The 21,124-nt window shown below is 40.2% G+C and overlaps 1 protein-coding gene across 4 annotated transcripts in view; it reads right to left on the reverse strand.

Moving 5' to 3' along the window:
* The window catches only part of LOC117435483 (growth factor receptor-bound protein 10-like), a 166,753-nt gene that overhangs the window by 94,957 nt on the left and 50,672 nt on the right, over window positions 1-21,124 (reverse strand). For all 4 annotated transcript variants that reach the window (XM_059012781.1, XM_034058681.3, XM_034058680.3 and 1 more), the window contains one exon: window positions 857-950. In XM_059012781.1, the coding sequence (XP_058868764.1) occupies window positions 857-911 (55 nt within the window). In that variant the 5' untranslated portion in view covers window positions 912-950. The remainder of the gene's footprint in view (window positions 1-856; window positions 951-21,124) is intronic.

Below are 21,124 nucleotides of genomic sequence, written 5' to 3' on the forward strand. Positions count from 1 at the left end.
CAGAACAGGAAGAAACAGCATTTTTTTTTACCTATTATAATCTTACTAGATTACAGCATGTTAAAAGATAACAGTCTGATCGTTTGACACCTCAAAAAGAAAACAAAAAACAATACTTGAATTAATTAATTAATTAATTTTATTGGAGCTTGTTCCATCAAGGCTCTGATTTGCTTTATCACGTTACTGTTGCTAGGAGACTAATATAACAAACAGCCCATGCTGCTTAATTTAACACTAGGTTGTGTAGTCAAATGTACAGGTCAAATGCACAGGTCAGCGTATTAGAAATCAACCAACACTGAATCATGTTTTTATATCTGCTGTATTTGAATGAACAGTCATGAAACATTACTGGTATAAAAGCTGTGAAACCCAAGAAAATGGACATGGGAGAACAGTCCCCTTTCCCCAGATTGGACAGTTTGCTAATTTTTCCGTCACCTTTCTTGTTAAAACTAAATTTGAACAACTTGCAGATGGAGGTGTTTTCACATTGTAAGCTCATCAGTGATGACTGTCTCCCTTGATACCGCTACAAGTATAAAAACAGTGAAAGGGACTGCTGCACTGGCTACTTTTTGGTGTTAAAATGAATGTGTGAATATTGACTTTTTTTTTTAACTTGTTTGGGGTAGGAGTACATTATTTGAAACAAAATGTAATACTTTTATAAAATGTTAACTTTTTATAAAAGAGAGAGATCTAAAACAATACTATATTCATGATGTGATTATACATTATAAAAGTAAAAAACATTTGTATAGTCTGCAGTCTTTTTTTCTGTCTCATGTAACCGGAATCATCATCATTATTTCTCAGTTTTACAAAATATTATCTATAAAATACACTTTACCTTGATGATTTTGAGAATTCTGATTAGAGGACTGCTGGAAACCTTGACCAATCATATCTGTTGGCCTGTGATCTGAAGCCCGGTCTACATTGTCCTGTAGAAACAAAAAGGCAGAAGAAGAAAGAAAATGTTAATAAAAGCACAATAGAATACTTTTATAGCTTAAGACCGCTTCAACAGTTCTGAGTATCATGCTGTCATGATCAATTGCTGAAACAAAATTTCAGTTATAATGACTGAAGGAAATTCTCTTTTGAAAGTTAAGATGCAGCTGTAGATAATACAACTGATTCATTATTAAAAATCAGGGTTAGAAACTCACGCTTGCCAGAAGCAAATTAAATCTGATGAGGACTATTTGACATCTGTGTCTCAGTAGTCCTATGGGCGAGTACTTAAAACAAATGTACACAAATACTCTCATGTTCAGTCTTGCATTTTTTTTTTTTTTTTTTAAACACAGGAGAAGTCTTTTTTTTTTAACTGGGTATGCAGTGGTGAATAAGCATTCATAATGCTTACAAAACAGAACTCAGAACTGAAACCTCCCTTCTCCCCTGCAATGCCAACCCACTTAATGACGTTTACGTTTGTGTTCTTCCTCTGCGCGAGATACAAAGTTTATTGGGCGTTTGGGTGTTGTTTTTATTGTCGTCAGCACATTTTAAGTGACTGGAAGCTGAAATTATTTTAAAAAACACACTTCTCTTAAGCCATTCCAAAACTTTAAATTTTGTGTTCTTCAACCATTCTGATGTAGACTTGCTTGTGTGTTTCGGATCATTGTCTTGCTGCATGACCCAGCTGCGCTTCAGCTTCAGCTCACGGATGGATGACCTGACATTCTCCTGTAGAATTCTTTGATACAGAGCAGAATTCATGGTTCCTTCAATGTGTGTCCAGGTCCTGATGGAGCAAAGCATCCCCAAACCATGACACTACCACCACCATGCTTGACCGTTGGTATGAGGTTCTTACTGTGGAATGCAGTGTTTGGTTTTCACCAGACATAACGGGGCCCATGTCAGCCAAAAAGTTACACTTTTGACTCATCTGTCCATAGAACATTGTTCCAGAACTCTTGAGGATCATCCAGGTGCTTTTTGGCAAACTTGAGACGAGCATTCATGTTCTTGTTAGTGAGCAATGGTTTCTGCCTTGCTACTCTGCCATGAATCCCATTTTTGCCCAGTGTCTTCCTAGGGTTCTTTGTGACTTCCTGGACGATTTTATGCCTTGCTTTTGGAGAGATTTTGGCAGGACGGCCACTGCTGGGAAGATTCACTACTGTCCCAAACTTTGTCCATTTGGACAATATGGCTCTGACTGTGGTTTGGTGGAGCCCCAGAGCCTTATTATTATTATTATTATTATTATTATTATTATTATTATTATTATTATTATTATTATTATTTCTTAGCAGACGCCCTTATCCAGGGCGACTTACAGTTGTTACAAGATATCACATTATTTTTACATACAATTACCCATTTATACAGTTGGATTTTTACTGGAGCAATCTAGGTAAAGAACCTTGCTCAAGAGTACAGCAGGATTGTCCCCCCACCTGGGATTGAACCCACGACCTTCCGGTCAAGAGTCCAGAGCCCTAAACACTACTCCACACAGCTGCCCTAGAAATGGCTTTGTAACCCTTTCCAGACTGATAGGCATCAACAACTGATAGGCATCAGCAACTTTTTTCCGGAGGTCTTCAGGAATTTCTTTTGTTCGTGGCATGATGTGCCTCTAGAACCTGTGTGCTGACAACTTCACTCTGGTGGTAAAGGCCAAAGTTAGTCAGATTTATATTGGGCAGGGCTGGCCCAAAATCAGGCCTGGTTGTTAACCAAAGTACTCATACAGCTGACCCTAATTATCCCTTTAATTGGGTTGAGTTAACTAGGGGGGGCAATAACTTTCACACCTGAAGATTACATGTTTGATTACCTTGCACACCAAACAAATGAAAGAAGCACCAAACGGTGTCATTTTTTCTCTCGGACTCCCTCTATATACTACTACAACCCACAAAAAAATCTGACCAAATACAATGTGAGAAAATCAGACGGGGTCAAATACTGTATATTTGACCCCGTCTGATTTTCTCACATTGTATTTGGTCAGCACTGTATAATATATATATATATAAAAAGCTTTTACAGCTTTCCTTTCATCCCTTTTCCACACCCACATCCCACAGATACCCAACCTGAACAACTTTAACAAGGGCTTTAAAGCAAACGCACAAAACGACATTTTGATCACTCAAGCACAATTATTACTAACTGAGCTGTCTGCAAAGGGTCTGGGTTCAATCACTGCTTATGGTCTTTATCGGAGAGGCTGGATTACAGATAGTGCCGTACATCAAGAATGTGCATGATGGGGGAGGGGGTGAAAAAAAAAAATCACCCGGACCGAAAATAATTTAAGACACTAGGGCATACTTTCTGGATCAGCTGATTCCTTCTCAGAAAACAGTGTAGTTTTTATACATGCAACATTGAGCACATGCCAAGGTAACTGCCATGTCCCAATTTCTCCTATTCGCACCAGGGGGTCAAATGTTTTTAGGACATGCTCGCACATCAGCACATAAAAGAATAAACATGCATATATTATAATAGAACAGTAAACAAAACTTCTGGTCTTGGTCCTCCGTCTTGGGCAAACAAAAGAAAGTACAACATAAATGTAATTGTCCTGCGCCCTGAAAGCCACAGCCATACCGTTCATCACAGACTTTCCTTTGAAGTTTGCAAAGACAAAGCTTACATGTACTCTACACGAAAAATAATAAAAAACAACAACAACAACAAACTGGAATTCAATTATTGCAGCTTGTAAATAATGTCCAATTGCCCAACTCTATCAGAAACCTTTTTTTATATATAAAAGATTAATACCAACTAGTGTCACCAACAAATATGCATGACACACACACACACACACACACACACGCACTTCAGATTGCTTCTAGTGTGTGATCAGCCAAAAATCTGCATGCAGCACAGCCAGATCAATTTGAGCTTGAACCTGATACTGTACAATACAAAATATACTCTACCCCATTCAGAGAAATGTAGCTTGCACAATTCCACTTTACTGAATGTTCTCTTTATGCATTTGTCCTGTCTTATTTTAAGTGCCTGGGCACCAATGAAGCGAAACCCAACATAATGGAACAAGATGTTACAACAGCACAAGAACAGGCCATTGCGACAGCGCAAGGACACATTTTAGCAACAGATTTTTCTTTGAGCACAGATTCAATGTTTGTTGCCAATTTTAAAAGAAGGTCTTTAATGTTTTTTAAATTAACTTTAACTCAGGCACACCATTATAAAAATCAACATTTCTGTAGCAACTTCTAGCTATTCCACCCTTCCATTGCCACGAACCCTCCAGGATAACCAAAGGAAGAAGTCGATTTAAGGTTGCATTACAATCAAATCATCATGTAGTCTGTGCAGCAAGTTAAGCCACATATTTTGGAGCTTTGCCGTTTTGATTTGAGAACCACTGTAATACAGCCTTAGATTTATAGTCCAAGGATGTTACATTCCATTTAAATTTAATTTATAATTGTCTAATCCTAAAGTTTAAACGAACATATTGGGAACTTCTGTAGCCAATAAAAAAAAAAGCCATCATGATAAGACAAAGATTACCTGTAATATGTTTTTTTTCATACAATGATAGAGATACTTATCAAGCCAATCCCTGAAGTAGCCCGAATACACAGCTGTCACCCTAACTATTGTTTAGTTAAATAAGTGGCAAGAAGGAGAACTGGTAGTCCATAAACTGTAACAAGGTCCATTTTCTACAGATATACTAATGCCATTATAAACTGAAACATTGAAGACATTGAAGACATTTTTTTTTTTAAATGTGTTTTTCAGGTATGTTCTGTACTGAAGCGTTTTCTGTTGTGGCAAATAGATCTATTTCCGTTTGACCTAATTTGCTGAATACCAGGTGTAAAAAACTTCTGGGCGAATTTGTCATTTGTGAGGCACCGTTTCTCTGCTCAGTAGGTCTGCAAGACTGTTGTCAAGTCCGGGTAGGTATGTTGCCTGGATAGTGATGTTCTGTGTCCTGCACCAGTTCCAGATTCTTATGGCTAGAAGGCACAGTTCCCACAATCTTGTGCCACCTTGGTGGTTTATTTATTTTACAGCCGTGGTGTTGTTGGTAATAACTATTACTTCCTTTTGCTATATAAGTGGTTCAAATTGTTTCAGTGCGAGGAAGATTGCTAAAAGCTCCAGCTGGTTTATATGGAGGTGTCTGTCTTGGTGACCAAGAGCCCTGGACCCGAGTTTCCAATAAGTGTGCTCCCCACAATAGTAGGGAGGTGTCAGTATACAGGAGGAGTGTCAGAGGTCTTTGAGACAGCTGTAACCCCACTTTTAACCAAGGTGGGAGTCGCCACCATCTTGCTTCTGTTGCAGCTCCCAGCAAAACCTTGATGAGAGGGTGACCACAACCCTGACGAATTGTGGTCACCCTCTCCATGAGATACTCTTCCTGAGATTGTGTTGAATTGTGCCCCCAAGAAGGTTAAGGACTATGCTGGGAAGAGCAATGATTTGTCCCTCTTCACTGAAAGGTGTCCTGTTTGTGTTCTAAAGCCTTTTCCCTGGATGAAGCCCGTACTAACCAATCGTTTACGTACAGGTAAAACATAGATGCCCATGCTCCAGCGATGTGCTGCTACTTCGTCCATCACCTTGGTGAACACCCAGGTAACTGTGGAGATCCCGAAACGAAACACCCTGAACTGGTACCGACAGTCCTTGATGGGAAACCGGTGGTATTTCTTGAAATCCTTGTGTATGGAGATATGGAAGTAAGCATCCTTCAAGTCTATAGAAACAGCCAGTCCCCTGGTTGAACGGATTTGATGATGGCGGCCACTGATACCATCTTGAACCTTTCTGCCCAAATGTATTTGTTCAGACCCAAGGTCTGGAATGGGTCTTAAAACTTCCCCTTTTGTATTTTATTTATTTATTTATTTTTAAATTAAGAAACACCTGGAGTAGTGGCCCTGCCCTTGTGAAGATGAGGAGACCCATTCTATGGCAAGGGAAAGGAACTCAGATTTTATCTCCTCCTGTACAAAGAGCCCCTGTGGGTGTGACCAGTCCAATAGCGTACAGATGATGCCGGTCGATGGTTGTCCATGGAATGGTATTTTGTAGCCATGTTCTGAGCCCCAGGACCCTCGGATTTGATGTGATTTTCTGCCAGTTTGTTAGAAAACTTGACACTTCCCCCTACTGACACATATGAGAGGATGGAAAGACAGTGTTAGATGACAGGGCAAAATGTCAGGAAGACAGATTTCCATGTTTCCGAATGTCACCACTGCTCTGCGCATTTACCTATCCTTAATGTGCACTAACTGTTCTGGAGAACGATCATTCTCGCGCATGGGACTCATTAAGAATGAACTGAGGGCCACCATGAACCAGGATCGCCTAAACAGCCTTGCCATCATGTCCACGGAATGTGACGTACTCAGAAAACTGGATTTTACAGACATTAGAGACTTTGCCCTTTGATGAAATCAAGAAAATTAATTTAAGGTAAGGCTGATTTAATTACTCTGCAATGTAAGGTTTACTTAGAACAGAGGTGATTAAGAAAATTTAAGTAACGTGCTGTTTAGTTTCAAGATAGATTGTGGTATTGAGCACTTACTAACATTTTAATATTACTAACATTGCCTTTTAAAATGTTATTTTCATATTAATCCAGTTATTAAAAAGTTGTGTATTTAAGTCACTAGATGGCGCTGTGCAATGCCAAGTCTTTATAGCTAATTGTTTCATGAATGTATTGCACGGTTGGTATCCACGTTAAAACAAACAATGGAGTGGTTATTTGAATCTGGTTTCAAAGTCATATTTTCCTTCAACATTGTTTTGGACATTGTTATAATAGTATTAATGGGGGGGGGGGGGGGGGGGGTCTGTTCTGGTTCCTTGTCCAGGGGCCCATGATACCAAAATCCGGCCCTGCCAGTGCTGTACAGCAATTCTCCAGAAAAGGTAGCTCCAGTACCTTTGACTGTGTGTCAGGGGTTAAGGAAGATGTTTTCATATGCAGACAACGTCTAGCTAAATCGCCATGATGGTGCCCGCCTTGGGTAGCTTAAAAATGTGATCTTTGTGGCCTGCAGGTACTGTGTAGAATGCATCTACTCTGGGGAGATGTGGTGCAGTGAATGCTGGCTTACCCCATATAGCCTCAACGGGCCTCCAGACTGTCTCGTGGAAGGAGAAACCTTCAAAGGCTTTTCTATCCTTTGCATCTATGCTTAGGAAATCATCCTCTTCAGTACAGGTCTGGGTTAATGTTCAGAGGATAAAATCCTTCTCAGCACCTCCTCTGCATTTGTATATACATGCGAAGTACCTTCTACAGCCACTAAAGCGTCATCATCAGTCCATGACGTCATCGTCTCCCAAGTTCTGTGCATCTGTAGAGTAATACTGCTTCTGTGCACTCCATGATGTTGCAGTACCAGAAACCGCCGCCCGGGCTACAGGGAGGTTACCGATGGCATCATTACCTGTGCAGGAGTCTGTTGAGCAGTCCTGTTTGGAATTTCAGCAATGGCCGCCACTGTTTTAGCTGGCACGTCTTTCTCCCTTCTGTCATGGGAATGTGTGGATTTACGAGTTCTCTTCTTCAAGGGAGACATGGCGGTGCTCTGCTGCTCCCTGGAACTGCTTGGTCTTTAAGTTGCTGTTCTTGATGAAGATGAAGAGCAGGTTTTGTCAGAACATGGAACTGGTGGCGAATAGGCGTGTCCAACATGTCAACACACATTTGGCATAACTGTCTAACACAGTATGGTGAAAGAGGGGAACCACACTGAGAACAAACAGAAGGCATGTGTACGAAAACACACTGATAAAAAAAGGAAAATAAACTAGCCATCCACTAGTATCCATTTTTTTTTCAAACTAATCAAAAGCGCAAGCATAAACTACGTCCGTACCGAAGCATAAGCAGGAGAAATTTGAAAAATACTAAATGACAGGAGGGTTTTACAGAGGCAAGACACTTACTTTTGCACCAAAAAGGATTATATCAAGGATCCAATCAACTTGGAGACTGGGAGTTCACTGTGTGTGGAGTTCATCATACGAGGCAAGAAACTCACCATTAGAGTGCTATTACTATCGGATAAACAAGGTTAATGTGTGCAAGACGAAATGTGTAAAATCTTCATGCGTGTGGAAGACTTTGAATAACTTAGAAAAGTTTAAACTGTAAACTATTAACATCCCCACACTGTCAAACCTGTATTAACTTCATGAATCATCTCAGCCAAATCAAGTTTAAGCAGCAACAAAAAGTACAAACAGCCTAAACGCTCCAGCACAGAACATACCTGAAAAACACAGGTTTATAATGGCATTAGTATACCTGTAGAAAATGGACTTTGCTACAATTTATGGACTACCAGTTCTCCTTCTTGCCAGCTATTTGGGATACTTCTCAGGCTAATCCCTGAAGTATCTCTACTGTTTGACTATTTTCACAAAAACCTTCTTGGAAATTCTCAGTTGTACCTAGCAGTACTGCAAAACAAACAAACAAACAAACAAACAAACAAACAAACAAACAAACAAACAAACGCAATTGATTTGACATAATTAAGTCTGCAAATGTACAGAACTGTTTTAAAAACCTCACGCAGTCAGCAGGTAATGCTACAGCTATACTAGTGCATCCCGACAGCCACAAGCATACAGGATACAAAGATGTCACCAGCGATGAAAATCAGTCTACAGTAAACGTTACCAGCTTTTATAATAACAACAAATTAAATGGTACCTGTAAGTTTTAGAGGGATGAGATGCAAATTATATATATATATATATATATATATATATATATATATATATATATATTTAGCTCAAATGGTGTATATATATATATATATATATATATATATATATATATATATATATATATATATATATATATATATATATACACACACACACACACACACACACACATACACTGTATATATATATATATATATATATATATATATATATATATATATTTCTGTTTCTGGTGGACGCTTTGATGTCCGCAGTCTTTGCATTTTTTTTTTTTTAGAGGGAAACAAACTACAGGAGCCAGGTTCAAGTAAAGAGAACAGCAAGAAAATATGAAAACTTGACAAGTAGCTTATATATAGTGTTTAAAAATATGTGAATCTGTGGGTTAACTCTAAACTATCACAGATTTGCAGAACAGTCTTGTCAGATGTGTATCATTTTACCCCAATCTCCTCTCCCAGTGCCAGCATGAGCTATTGTGAAACTTATCAGCCAGACATTAAAATATTTGGATCCATAAAATCTCTCAAAAGTTTGCACGAAACCTACACATCCCTCAAATACATGGCAATAAATAGAGTCTGCAGGCAGTAAAAGTTTAAAAAAAATGTAAAATACTTTTCATCCAAGCAATTACAAACTTGTTACAACGATTGCTAAATAGTAAAACCACAGTATGAACTTTGATTTCTCAGAAATCCTAGAACACAGACTTGAGCTTCCAGGAACAGGAAACAGATACTGCCAAGTATCACTGCTGGATTTGCACAAAAAACAGCTTTAAAAAAAATCGAGCAAAAAGCACAACTTTGATATGTTACATAGAACTGATGGCTATTACAATGCAAAATCAACATTAATACTAATGATAAAACTACATTTCTACAAATCACTGGAGAAGAAATAAAAAGCATGTGTGTCATTGAGCTTAAACTCGGTACATTCTGGCAAACAGGATTGGTTTCAGATTTAAAACATTGGGAAAAAAAGGCTTCCCTTTGTTACCAGACTGTGCCTTTAAGAAAGTGCATTCTGAGGGGCTCCCGAGTGGCGCATCCAGTAAAGGCGCTCCTCGCAGGATGTGCCCTATAGCCTGGAGATCGCAGGTTCGAGTCCAGGCTATGTCACAGCTGACCGTGACCGAGAGTTCCTAGGGGGCGGCGCACAATTGGCTGAGCGCTGCCCGGGTAGGGAGGGCTTAGGTCGGCAGGGGAATCCACGGCTCACCGCGCATCAGCGACCCCTGTGGCCGATAGGGCGCCTGTGGCTCTGCAGCGGAGCCGCCAGATCTGTGTTGTCCTCCGGCACTATAGGTCTGGTGGCATTGCTGTGGATCTGCAGTGCGAAAAATGACGGCTTGGAAGGAGCACGTTTCGGAGGACGCGTGTTCCAGCCTCCGTTTCCCGAGTCGGCGGGGGGGTTGCGAGCGGTGAGCCGGGGATACAGATACTAATTGGGCATGCTAAACTGGGGTGAAAACCGGGGTAAAATAATTGGCGATGACTAAATTTATAAAAAAAAAAAAAGAAAGTGCATTCTGGGTAAATTATACTGATATTTAGGGAAGTGCTGATAAAAAGCATGTGCTCTCTGCTGGAGACCTGGTTGTGGTAGGACACTCAGGTTTTAAGCTCTTATAAAGAGTTAAAGTGATGGGAAAATCATAATTGTTGTCTTGTTTTGTGCAAGGATTGCTGGTAGTGTGCTACTGACATGTCTTTGAAACTGGAATGTTTAGCTACGATGATTTAATTAAATGGGATTGCCAAACGTGTCAGCAAAGCTTATCGTGTGCATTGTAACCAGAGTGTAGTGAATGCTGTGGTGCATTTATCCTGACCAACAATAATAAACTGTTGATCTAGTTATAAACCTTGGAGTGATTTTTGTTCCATGTTTGTGCACAGCTAATAAATTTTGCTGTTTAGGGGTTACCCCCAAGTGGTTAAACAGTACGCGTATAACTGCTGCTCTGGCCCTTGGGGCTTGCATGAGTTATCAGGTCCCTAAATCGGTTTTATTAAAGGTAATAGGACGGAAAGGTTCGTCCAGGATATTAGTATGCACGTTTAAATTGGTTGGTTAGTATTTGTGCACTGTAATTTTGTTTAAAAAATGTTTTTGCACACAGTACAGGCTGTCTTACCGTTTTTCAAAATGGCTGGAAGCCATGTGTATGGAAGCAATGTGCTCTTTGCAGGAGTTTATGAATCATTGCAGTGTTCAGTTGCAAATCTTAATGCTAATACTAATCCTTTTCTTTCTCTGAACACTACGCAGGTAATTGTATCTGTGTGAGATTTTTACTGCAGAAGCCATTTAGCAGTACAGTTGTTGATCAACACCACTACATTACCAGGACACTGTCACCTGCTGTGCCTGAAACATTCACAACCATAAACGCCAGGCGGTCAGCAACTTACTGAAAGAGTTGCCGGAAATAGTCATGGCCAGATGTACCTGCAGCCAGTTGGGGCAGAGCAGGATGTGGGCAAGTGCTGTCGTGAGGAGTCTTTCATTGATTACCCAAGGTCACGATCATGCACTAAGCAACTCAGGTGGGTCCATTATGATACATCACCCAGTAGTAGCGATAGCGAATGTTCGTCATGTAAAGGAGAGAATTCCTACCCTTCGGCCTGGTCAATTTGACGGCAGTGGATCGTTGAAAATTGTGCAAAGGCCAATTATTGATCCAAACGAACTATGGCTATGCAACTTAAGTACTGTTTGATTACAGCAGCCTAGTAATGTTGTTCTATTGTGCACAAAAACCCCAGATCTGATCAGTGGAGCTACAAGCGAATGGTTTTGGAGACTGAATCTGCTTATGGTCCCCTTTTTGATCATGCTGCTGCTCTTGGCATAGAATTACGCCAAAAGAATCTGTTAACCTGGGATAGCACTACATGTTCTCAGGGATGAGGTTTATGGAGAAAGTTTCTATAGTGTATGCAGACCGTTCTGAAACTGACCAGGATGCGATAAGTGTTGAGAATTTCATGAACGCGCTGGGAGAGGAGTTGGTGCAAAAGTTATTGGAAAAGCGGCCACATAGTTTGGCTAAGGCTTATGAAATAGTGCACAGGTTCGAAGCAACTAGAAGAGCTACTAGAAGTGTTATTCAGTTAGGGGAAAAGGGGCAAATCTGAGCGCAGAACAAGGACAATGTAGGAGACTTTTCTGACAGAAACAAAACAGTGAACACAATATAACTGATTTGAGTGCCTTGTCGGATTGTAAAACACACAAATCTGTGCTTTTGAAATCTGAGACAGAGAAGAAGAATGCAAAATACCAAAATAGAAATTTCACAGTCAAGAAAAAGGGCTGGAGTGAGATTATCTGCCACAACTGCTCTGGGGTGGGGCATAAGTACTGTGAATGCCATTCACCAAAGGAGAACTGGTAAACCGCACAGTAATTCACAGCATGGGGTGAATGTGCCCAGTGGCCTAAAACAAAATTATAGGATGAGTGATACTGTCCTCACAGTTAAAAGGTCAAGGGCCTGAAAAATGTGTATTCGCATACTTATTTATGACATGGAAGTTTGTGCTCTTTTAGACAGTGATGCACGGAGAAAGTCTGTCCCTCCAATATTACTACAGGATACCCACTGATCTTCAGCCTCCCCTTGAACAGTCACAAGTGAGAGTCCTGCAGGGCATCAGTAATGCCAAGGTTGTAGTGGTGGGGGAAGTAAATCTCCCTATTCAGGTTGGAACTCAGTCAATAAGTGTCAATTTTCTGGTAGCAGATGTTGCAGAGAGTACTGAAGCAATATTAGGACACCCGTTTTAAGAACAGTCTAGAGAATGCTTGGATTTTAGGGACCAGAGAATAATTGTTTGGAGAAATGGTGTCTTGCTTTGCTCCCAACTATGAACCTAGGGTGCATGTAGTTCGCATTGCACGAACTGTGGTCACATTTGAAGTGCTTTTTAAAACTGGTAATGACTAAAGCTAAGGTTTACAATTTTAGAAAGGCAAACTATGAATGAATTAAACAGAGACTAACAGAAGAAGATCGGAGTAAAACAGAGAAAACATCCACAGAAAAAGGATGGCTGTTTTTTAAAAATGTAGTACTAGAGGCGCAAAACAATTACATCCCAAAAGTAGACCAATCAAAATCTAAAACAAAATTATTTAATAGATCAAATAAAAAAAATATTTAGAGAAAAAAGGCACTTTACAGACCATTTAAAAAGGGACCAAGAACAAAGTATACAGAAAAAGTACTTGGAACTGCAAACACAAATCAAATAGGAAGTTAGAAAGGCCAAAAGAGAGATAGAAATGAGCATTGCTAGGGGGCTAAAACCAATTCCAAAAAGTTTTTCCAATATTATAACAGCACGAGAACATTCAAAAGAGGTAAAATGTCTAAGAGATACAAATGGCAAAATCATAGCAAATATATTAAATAATTACTTTTCACAAGGTTTTACAAAGGAAGATACGGACATGCCCCACATGACTACCTGTTCCCATCCAGTTTTAAATAACTTTAGCATAACAGAGGCAGAAGTGTTAAAGGGACTAGGAGCTCTTAAAATAAACAAATCCAGTGGGCCGGATGAGATCTTCCCAATAGTACTCAAAGAAATTAAATACAATTATTTACAAACCGCTAACCAAGATCATGCAACACAGTCTCTTGACACAGGGGTTGTACCGACAGACTGGAGAACTGCAAAACGTAATACCGATCCACAAAGGGAGACAAAACCGAACCAGGTAACTACAGACCAATACGCCTGACTCCCATTGTATGTAAACTTATGGAAACTATAATAAGATCCAAAAAGGAAAATTACCTATATGGTAACAGTACCCTGGGAGACAGTCAGCATGGTTTTAGGAAAGGGAGATCGTGCAACTAACCTGCTTGATGTTTTTGAGGATGCAACATCAACAATGGATAAGTGCAAAGCATATGACATGGCTTATTTAGATTTCCAGAAAGCTTTTGACAAAGTCCCGCATAAAAGATTAATCCTCAAACTGAACGCAGTAGGGATTCAAAGAAATGCATGCACATGGAGTAGGGAGTGGTTAACATGTAGAAAACAGAAAGTACCGATTAGAGGAGAAACCTCAAAATGGAGCGAGGTATTAGGTCCTCTGCTATTCCTAATCTACATTAATGACTTAGATTCTGGTATAGTAAGCAAACTTGTTAAATTTGCAGACGACACAAAAATAGGAGGAGTGGCAAACAACACTGCAGCAGAAAAGTTAATTCAAAATGATCTAGACAGCATTCAGAACTGGGCAGACACAGGGCAAATGACATTTAATAGAGAAAAGTGTAAGGTACTGCACGCAGGCAATAAAAATGTGCATTATAAATATCATATGGGAGATACTGAAATTGAAGAAGGGAACTATGAAAAAGACCTAGGAGTTTATGTTGACTCAGAAATGTCTTCATCTAGACAATGTGGGGAAGCTATAAAAAAGGCCAACAAGATGCTTGGATATATTGTGAGAAGTGTTGAATTTAAATTAAGGGAAGTAATGTTAAAACTTTACAATGCATTAGTAAGACCTCATCTAGAACATTGTGCTCAGTTCTGTACACCTCGCTACAAAAAGGATATTGCTGCTGTAGAAAGAGTGCAAAGAAGAGCAACTAGAATTATTCTGGGTTTAAAAGGCATGTCGTATGCAGACAGGCTTAAAGAATTTAAATCTATTCAGTCTTGAACAGAGAAGACTACGCGGCGATCTGATTCAAACATTCAAAATTCAAAGTACTGACAATGTCGACCCAAGGGACTTTTTCAACCTAAAAAAAAAACAAAAGGACCAGGGGTCACAAATGGAGATTAGATAAAGGGGCATTCAGAACAGAAAATAGGAAGCACTTTTTTTACACTGAGAATTGTGAGGGTCTGGAACCAACTCCCTAGTAATGTTGTTGAAGCTGACACCCTGGGATCCTTCAAGAAGCTGCTTGATGAGGTTCTGGGATCAATAAGCTACTAACAACAAAAACGACCAAGATGGGCCGAATGGCCTCCTCTCATTTGAGTTCTGTGTGTCTGCCCATTTCTGAAGTGGTAAAAGACTCTGAACGACTAGAATTAGCTCAGTTGTTCCAAGCATATGCTGACATTTTCTCCACTGGGCTGAGAGACTTGGGCCACACCAGCCTAGTGCAACACGATATTCAGGCAGTGGAGGGGCCACCTGTGAAGCAGCAGCCATGCCGCATGGCCAAAGAAAAACAGCAGGATGCAGATTTCCAAATTGAACAGAGCTTAGAAGCTGGTCTGTCACGTAAAAGCAATAGCGATTGGGCCTCACCAATAGTGATGGTACGTACAAATGATTGCACAGTTAAGGATGCGTACCCACTGCCACGGATCCAGGACACCTTGGATACATTATCCAATGCCAGGTGGTTCTCCACATTGGATTTGGCATCGGGGTACTGGCAGTTGGAGCTGACCCCCAAGGCATGTAAAGCTGCCGCCTTCTGTAGCTTGAAAGGTCTCTTTGAATGGAATGTCATGCCATTTGGCTCTGCAATGCGCCGGCGAGAATTCAACGTCTAACGGACAGTGTCTTAGCGGGACCGATGTGTTTAGTATAGTTAGATGACGTCATCGTGCTTGGGAGCAGTGTGGAGGAGAAGATGTTAACTAGGCTGCGTCAAGTGTTTGATCGACATTGCGGCTCTAACCTAAAACTCAAGCCTGCCAAATACTTTTGCCCACAGGTCGCATACTTGGGGCATGTTGTCACTTAGATGGCAATTGCTACTGACACCCAAAAGGTTCAGAGAGTCCAAGAATGGCCTACCCTGAAAGAGGTCTCAGAAGTTCACTAATTTGTTGGTCTTATCATATTAAATCAAAGATTTGTAAGGGATTTTTTTCCCAGCAGTTACATGCACGGACTAAGAAATATGCCTGATTTGTCTGGACTTATGCCTGCCAGGGGGCATTTGACAAGCTCAAATACTGCCTAGTTTCTGCCGCTATCTTAAGTTACCTCCAAGATGGTGATGGCCTCATTCCGGGCACAGATGCAAGTAACTATGGAATAGGAGATGTTCTCTCCCAGGTCCAGGAGGGAGAGGAACACGTGTTGGCATACGGTAGTAGGATAACAGAATTACTGCACAACCCATAAGGAGCTTCTCGCAGTTGTAGCATTCACCTCTCAGTTTAGACAGTACCTCCTAGGAAGGTCTTTCACAGTAAGAACTGATCATAGCAGCCTGCGCTGGCTAATGTGCATGGCGGAACCAGAAGGGCAGCTTGCTCACTGACTCGAGAAGCTTGGCGAGTACGACTTCAGAAATCGAGTACCCCCCAGGATGTCATCACGGAAATGCCGACAGCATGTCTTGTAGACCCTGTCTGAAGTCCTGTCCCTGTACTTTGCCAAGCATGGTGCCAGACAACATAGCAGTACCACGACCAAGAGGTTCAGTGCGACTTGAATTTCTCAGAAAACTGTCCGGTTGAAGAACACATGATCTCCAGGTCATCAGTGCCATGTCTAGTGGGGGTGGAAGGACCTGGCGAAGCGACTACTGAGGATTCAAGTTCCACAGGGTCTTCAAGCTGTCCAGTAATGGATTCCTGTAACCATGCTGTGGAGGCAAACATTCAACTGATATGCACAACCAAAAGTTTCTAACCCACTGGTGAACCCTCAAACACTGGTTTAGTGGATGGACTATTGAACAGTCAAGAGAATCACAGGAAACTGACCCAGATATTGGACCAGTGTTGAAGTTAAAAGAGCAAAGGGGGGGGGACCTAAATGGTCTACTACATCTCTATTTAGCCCAGCCAGTAAGGCATACTGCACTCAATGGAAAAAACTGCAACTAAGAGATGGCACATTATGGTTCACCTTTTCTACTCCAAGATGGCTCCCAATTTCAGCCGCAGGTCATTTTGCCCAAAGTGTTCCATGAAACTGTTATGGTACATACATGATGGTCCTGTTGGGGGACATTTTGGTGTGAAATGGACCCTATCTCACATACAGACCCAATACTACTCGTATAAGACGCGTGAAGACATCACACTATGGTGTCAGACCTGTGCCAGCTGTGCAGCCAGAGCCAGGCCTCCTAAAACTCCCACAAGCACCAAATGGGGACTGTTCAAGTGAGTCAGCAGGTTTGGCACACTTTATACACTGCACAGTGACCAAGGCTCCAATTTCGAGTCCGATGTTTTTCAAGTGTGCACTACTCGGAATTGAGAAGATGTGGATCACACCCTTTCAACCGCAATCCGACGGCCAAGTGGAACGATTTAACGCCACCCTGCGGAAGATCCTGGCCACTACAGCTGAATGTTGCCACTCTGACTGGGATATCATGATTCCTTTTGCCTATCGCGCCACCAAGCACAGCTCTACAGGCATGGAACCTAACATGATGTTCCTTGCACATGAAATCACAGAGCCCATTGATTTAGTGACAGACCTATCAGATGATGAGTCTTCCATGACCGAACCCGAGTATGTTATACAGCTACGGGAGCAAATTGAACAAGCACACCAGATAGCTCGAGAGGACCTCGGCCAAGCTTCAGAGCGAGCCAAGAAACAATATGATGAGAGCCCATCAGTTTATGTACCAAATAGGGGATGCTTTCTGGTATTTGATAAAAGGCACTAAACGTGTCAAAAATGGGGTTCGCAAATTCCTGCCAGCTTATGATGGGCCATATTTTGTACTGGGTCACTTAGACGACCTAGTCTACCGCATTAAAAAGGCTCTCAAGGCTAAAGTAAAGGTTGTGCATCATGACAAGTTCAAACCTTATAAGGCTCGAACACCATTGGATATTGTCTGGGTGTTCAGAGATGCTGAGGCATGGAGCCTGATCGAAGTTCCACCACCAGTACTTGATCCAGACCCATCTGACACTGATCTGAACCTTTCGTCTTTGTTTGACCCACCAGGGGTGTCACAGAGAGAATGGAGAACCTGAAAGCCCTCCACAGACTCCAAAGAGCCCTCCCAGAGATCAGGCTAGTGGGGTTAGTATGATATCTCCTAATAGTATATCAAATAAATCACCATCCCTTGGGTCAGTGAGTAAAAAGAAAATTAGTGAGAGCCAACTGTGACAAAGAGACCCCAAAGAAACAGTAAATCACAATATACTGATGTTATTATGAGTGTTATGCTTGAGGCTTGCCATAAAAATAATAAAAAGAGAAGGTGACAAAGCAAGAAAAAAAAAAAAAAAAACTTCAAAGGATTGTACAAATATGGTATTGCTGTTCTTAACAATGCATAAATAATGCTTGCACTAATGCAAATGGTTTGGTAGAATGGCAGTATAAAAGTATGTAACTAACTAGGGCTGCAACGAAGTGTACATTTTGACCTTCGAAGGTCCAGAACACATTACCGAAGGAAGGTTCGAACCGTCGATGGTACTCATTTGCATAATTTACTGGTGACGTCACCATAGCTACTTTTTTATATTTGATTGAAAATCCTATTATGTTACTGGTAATCCATATAAATGGAATAAAACATTTCACATGTAGTTTAAAAATTATTATATTAGAACAGTAAAGTATGTTTTTATAATTTAAATTGAAAAAATACACGTTTATTTACATGTAATTGAAGATGTTTGCGATACATACAGTAAGCTTGCATTGTACAACTGCAGCAGACTGAGGCAAAACAAAGCTTTCAAGCAGGTTATCAGTCACATTCTTCTACTTCTAATAATAATAATAATAATAATAATAATAATAATAATATAAACTTACGCGTGTCAAGTGACCCCAGAGATTTGGTTATCTCCATGATACAAGTCGCTTGCACAGTTTGCATTCAACTTTTTTTTTGGTCATCTGGGCATTTAACAAAAAAATCCCAAACAGCAGAGGGGTTTCGAGACATTTCTTTCAATACAGCTTACGCTATACAACGCTTTGCTGTTGAAATGGAGAATTAAGAAATTAAAGATTTGCTTCTGGATAACATAGAGCTGGAGGGGGGGAGGGACAAACTGTGCTCAGTTTTCGAAATTAAAATTATTAGTGTATATTTTGTATTTTACAAACATATTCTATCATAGCACTTCTCTTACACTGTCTTGTACACTATATTCAGTACATATTGTACTGAAGAACTACAACCGTTCCGACCCAGTGCTTTGGATACTATACCCTGCTCCATACACGGCAGCAGCACCATAAAGAGTTATTATACTACATATAATGATTTGGTAGCGGATTATAATACAACAACTTTTGTTTACGTAATATACATTATACAAATCAAAAGATTGAAGTTTGCAAGCGAGTGACATTTAATGTGTGATTTATGGTATTCACATATTGTCAAGCAATTTCTGTTAACGGGGGAAAAAAACAAACACACAGTGCTTCAGTGGCGTCTGACGAACCTTCGAAGGTTTAAAACAATCTTCGAATCCCTGGCTAGTGAACAAACCTTCAAACACAGCCCTATAACTAAACAGCATAATGTATGTGTGTTATAACTTGATCTTGTTTCCACATGCTAAAAGCTTTCAATAGGTACAACTGCCTACTATTATTATTTATTATTATTTATTTCTTAGCAGACGCCCTTATCCTTACTACAATGGACAAGTGGTGCATCCTATCTTTGGGCAGCAGAAGGATCTGCTGTTGAACATTTTTTTTTTCCTTTTTGGGTCATGGACTGTGAAACTTGTACAGTTTTCTTTTCAAGGAGATGGACTTTTCTAGAATTCTTGGACTTTCTCAAAGACGTTATGCATTAATTGGAATGTGGGGTGCCATGCCTTAATGTTGCACACTGAGCAAGAATCGGAATGTGGCTTGTTGGCACTTATCAAATTGTGGGACATTTCATTCGGACTGTCGCAAAACTTGCCTGCCAGCATTACCTATTTTTTTTTGTTTTTGTTTTGTCTGCACACTTGGAGCAATATGCCTCTTAAGCATACATACCACCCCCATGGACTGTTAACTTAAGAACCTGTGGAGAGGGTTGACATCTTTGTATACTATGTTATGAAGAATGTTGTGAAATGATTGGTTTACACATGGTTAAAAGTTATGTTATTGTTTTATGAATGACCCGCATTTTCTTGAAGCAATGTGCATTTCTTATTTTCTGTTTGTAGACTGTCTTCATGTTAAGGTAATTATATTGTTTCCATGCAAAAATATGAGCAGCTTTTGAGTGTGAGAAGAAGATTTTACCACACTTTTAAGTTGTACCATGTTTTGGCCGCACACTTCCTGTAGTGTTCACTTTCTCAACAATGGAGAGAGAATTTGGAGTTTCTAAACTGAATTGAAACCCCGCCAAATGTTTCTGGGCACAACATGATTTAGTTCACCATGCATGGTATTTCTTAAACAATTCAATTAAAACAAACAAACAAACAAACAAACAAACAAACAGTTGAATTTTAATACACTGGATTACCATTACATATTTTAACTTTCCAAAGTTCATATGTGAAGGAAGAGGCGAACATTTTTCTAAAACTAGTCAATACAGTAGTTTGCAAATGTCCCTTGGACTTTCCAGTTTAAAAGCTACAAGGAGTTGGACACAGTCCCAGAGTTCCATAACATTAACTAGAGTTATATAACAGGAGTATAAAAGGGGCCAATTCTGCCTTTTATTTACAAAAAGGTCACAGCTTGTTTAAAGAAAAAAAAGAAGAAATAGTAGGGTGGCTAGGAGGCTCTGGTAAGTTCTGTTTAAAAAAGGAGGACATAGGGATTTGAGAACATAGGAGTTATATAAAAAAAGGGAAGCGCTAACCTTTTCACCAAGTAAACCACATTCCCTTTGGGATGCCACATCATTGGAAGCCTGCATACAATGATGGACGAAGTAATTTCTATTTTATTTTATTTCTTTAGAATGAACCACAATTATAAAAATCGCAACAGATGAACTGGCTGGCTAGATTTGTATTCAATCTATGTTTGAGAACTTGTGTTACTGGTTTCAATTCATAGTTCAGAGTGAAGCCACACTCCGCTTGTTTGGTTGGATCTATGCACAGTCTATCGTACGTACGTAGTCTCTCGCAGAATATTCCAACCAGTTAACTTTGTTTTCAATTCCAATTGTTTACCCTCAAACTACTTGGGTACATTTCACTTGCAGAAGACATTTTCCTTCTAATTTTGCAAGTTTGTTACTCAATACAAAAAGGGGGTGTGACAGGGTGGCTGGGCGGTGACGTCAGGACAGAAGCAGGAAGGGAAATACTGACACCAACAGTACTGCAGTTAAAGGCGGCACAGTTTTACTTAAATACAAAAATAAATAAAAGGTTTAAACACAAAAAGACTTGCTCACAGAGCGAAATAAAAATGTTCAAACAAAACAAATCTCGAACACAAA

The sequence above is a fragment of the Acipenser ruthenus genome, chromosome 3 (assembly GCF_902713425.1).
Source record: "Acipenser ruthenus chromosome 3, fAciRut3.2 maternal haplotype, whole genome shotgun sequence".
In the NCBI taxonomy this organism is placed as follows: Eukaryota; Metazoa; Chordata; class Actinopteri; order Acipenseriformes; family Acipenseridae; genus Acipenser; species Acipenser ruthenus.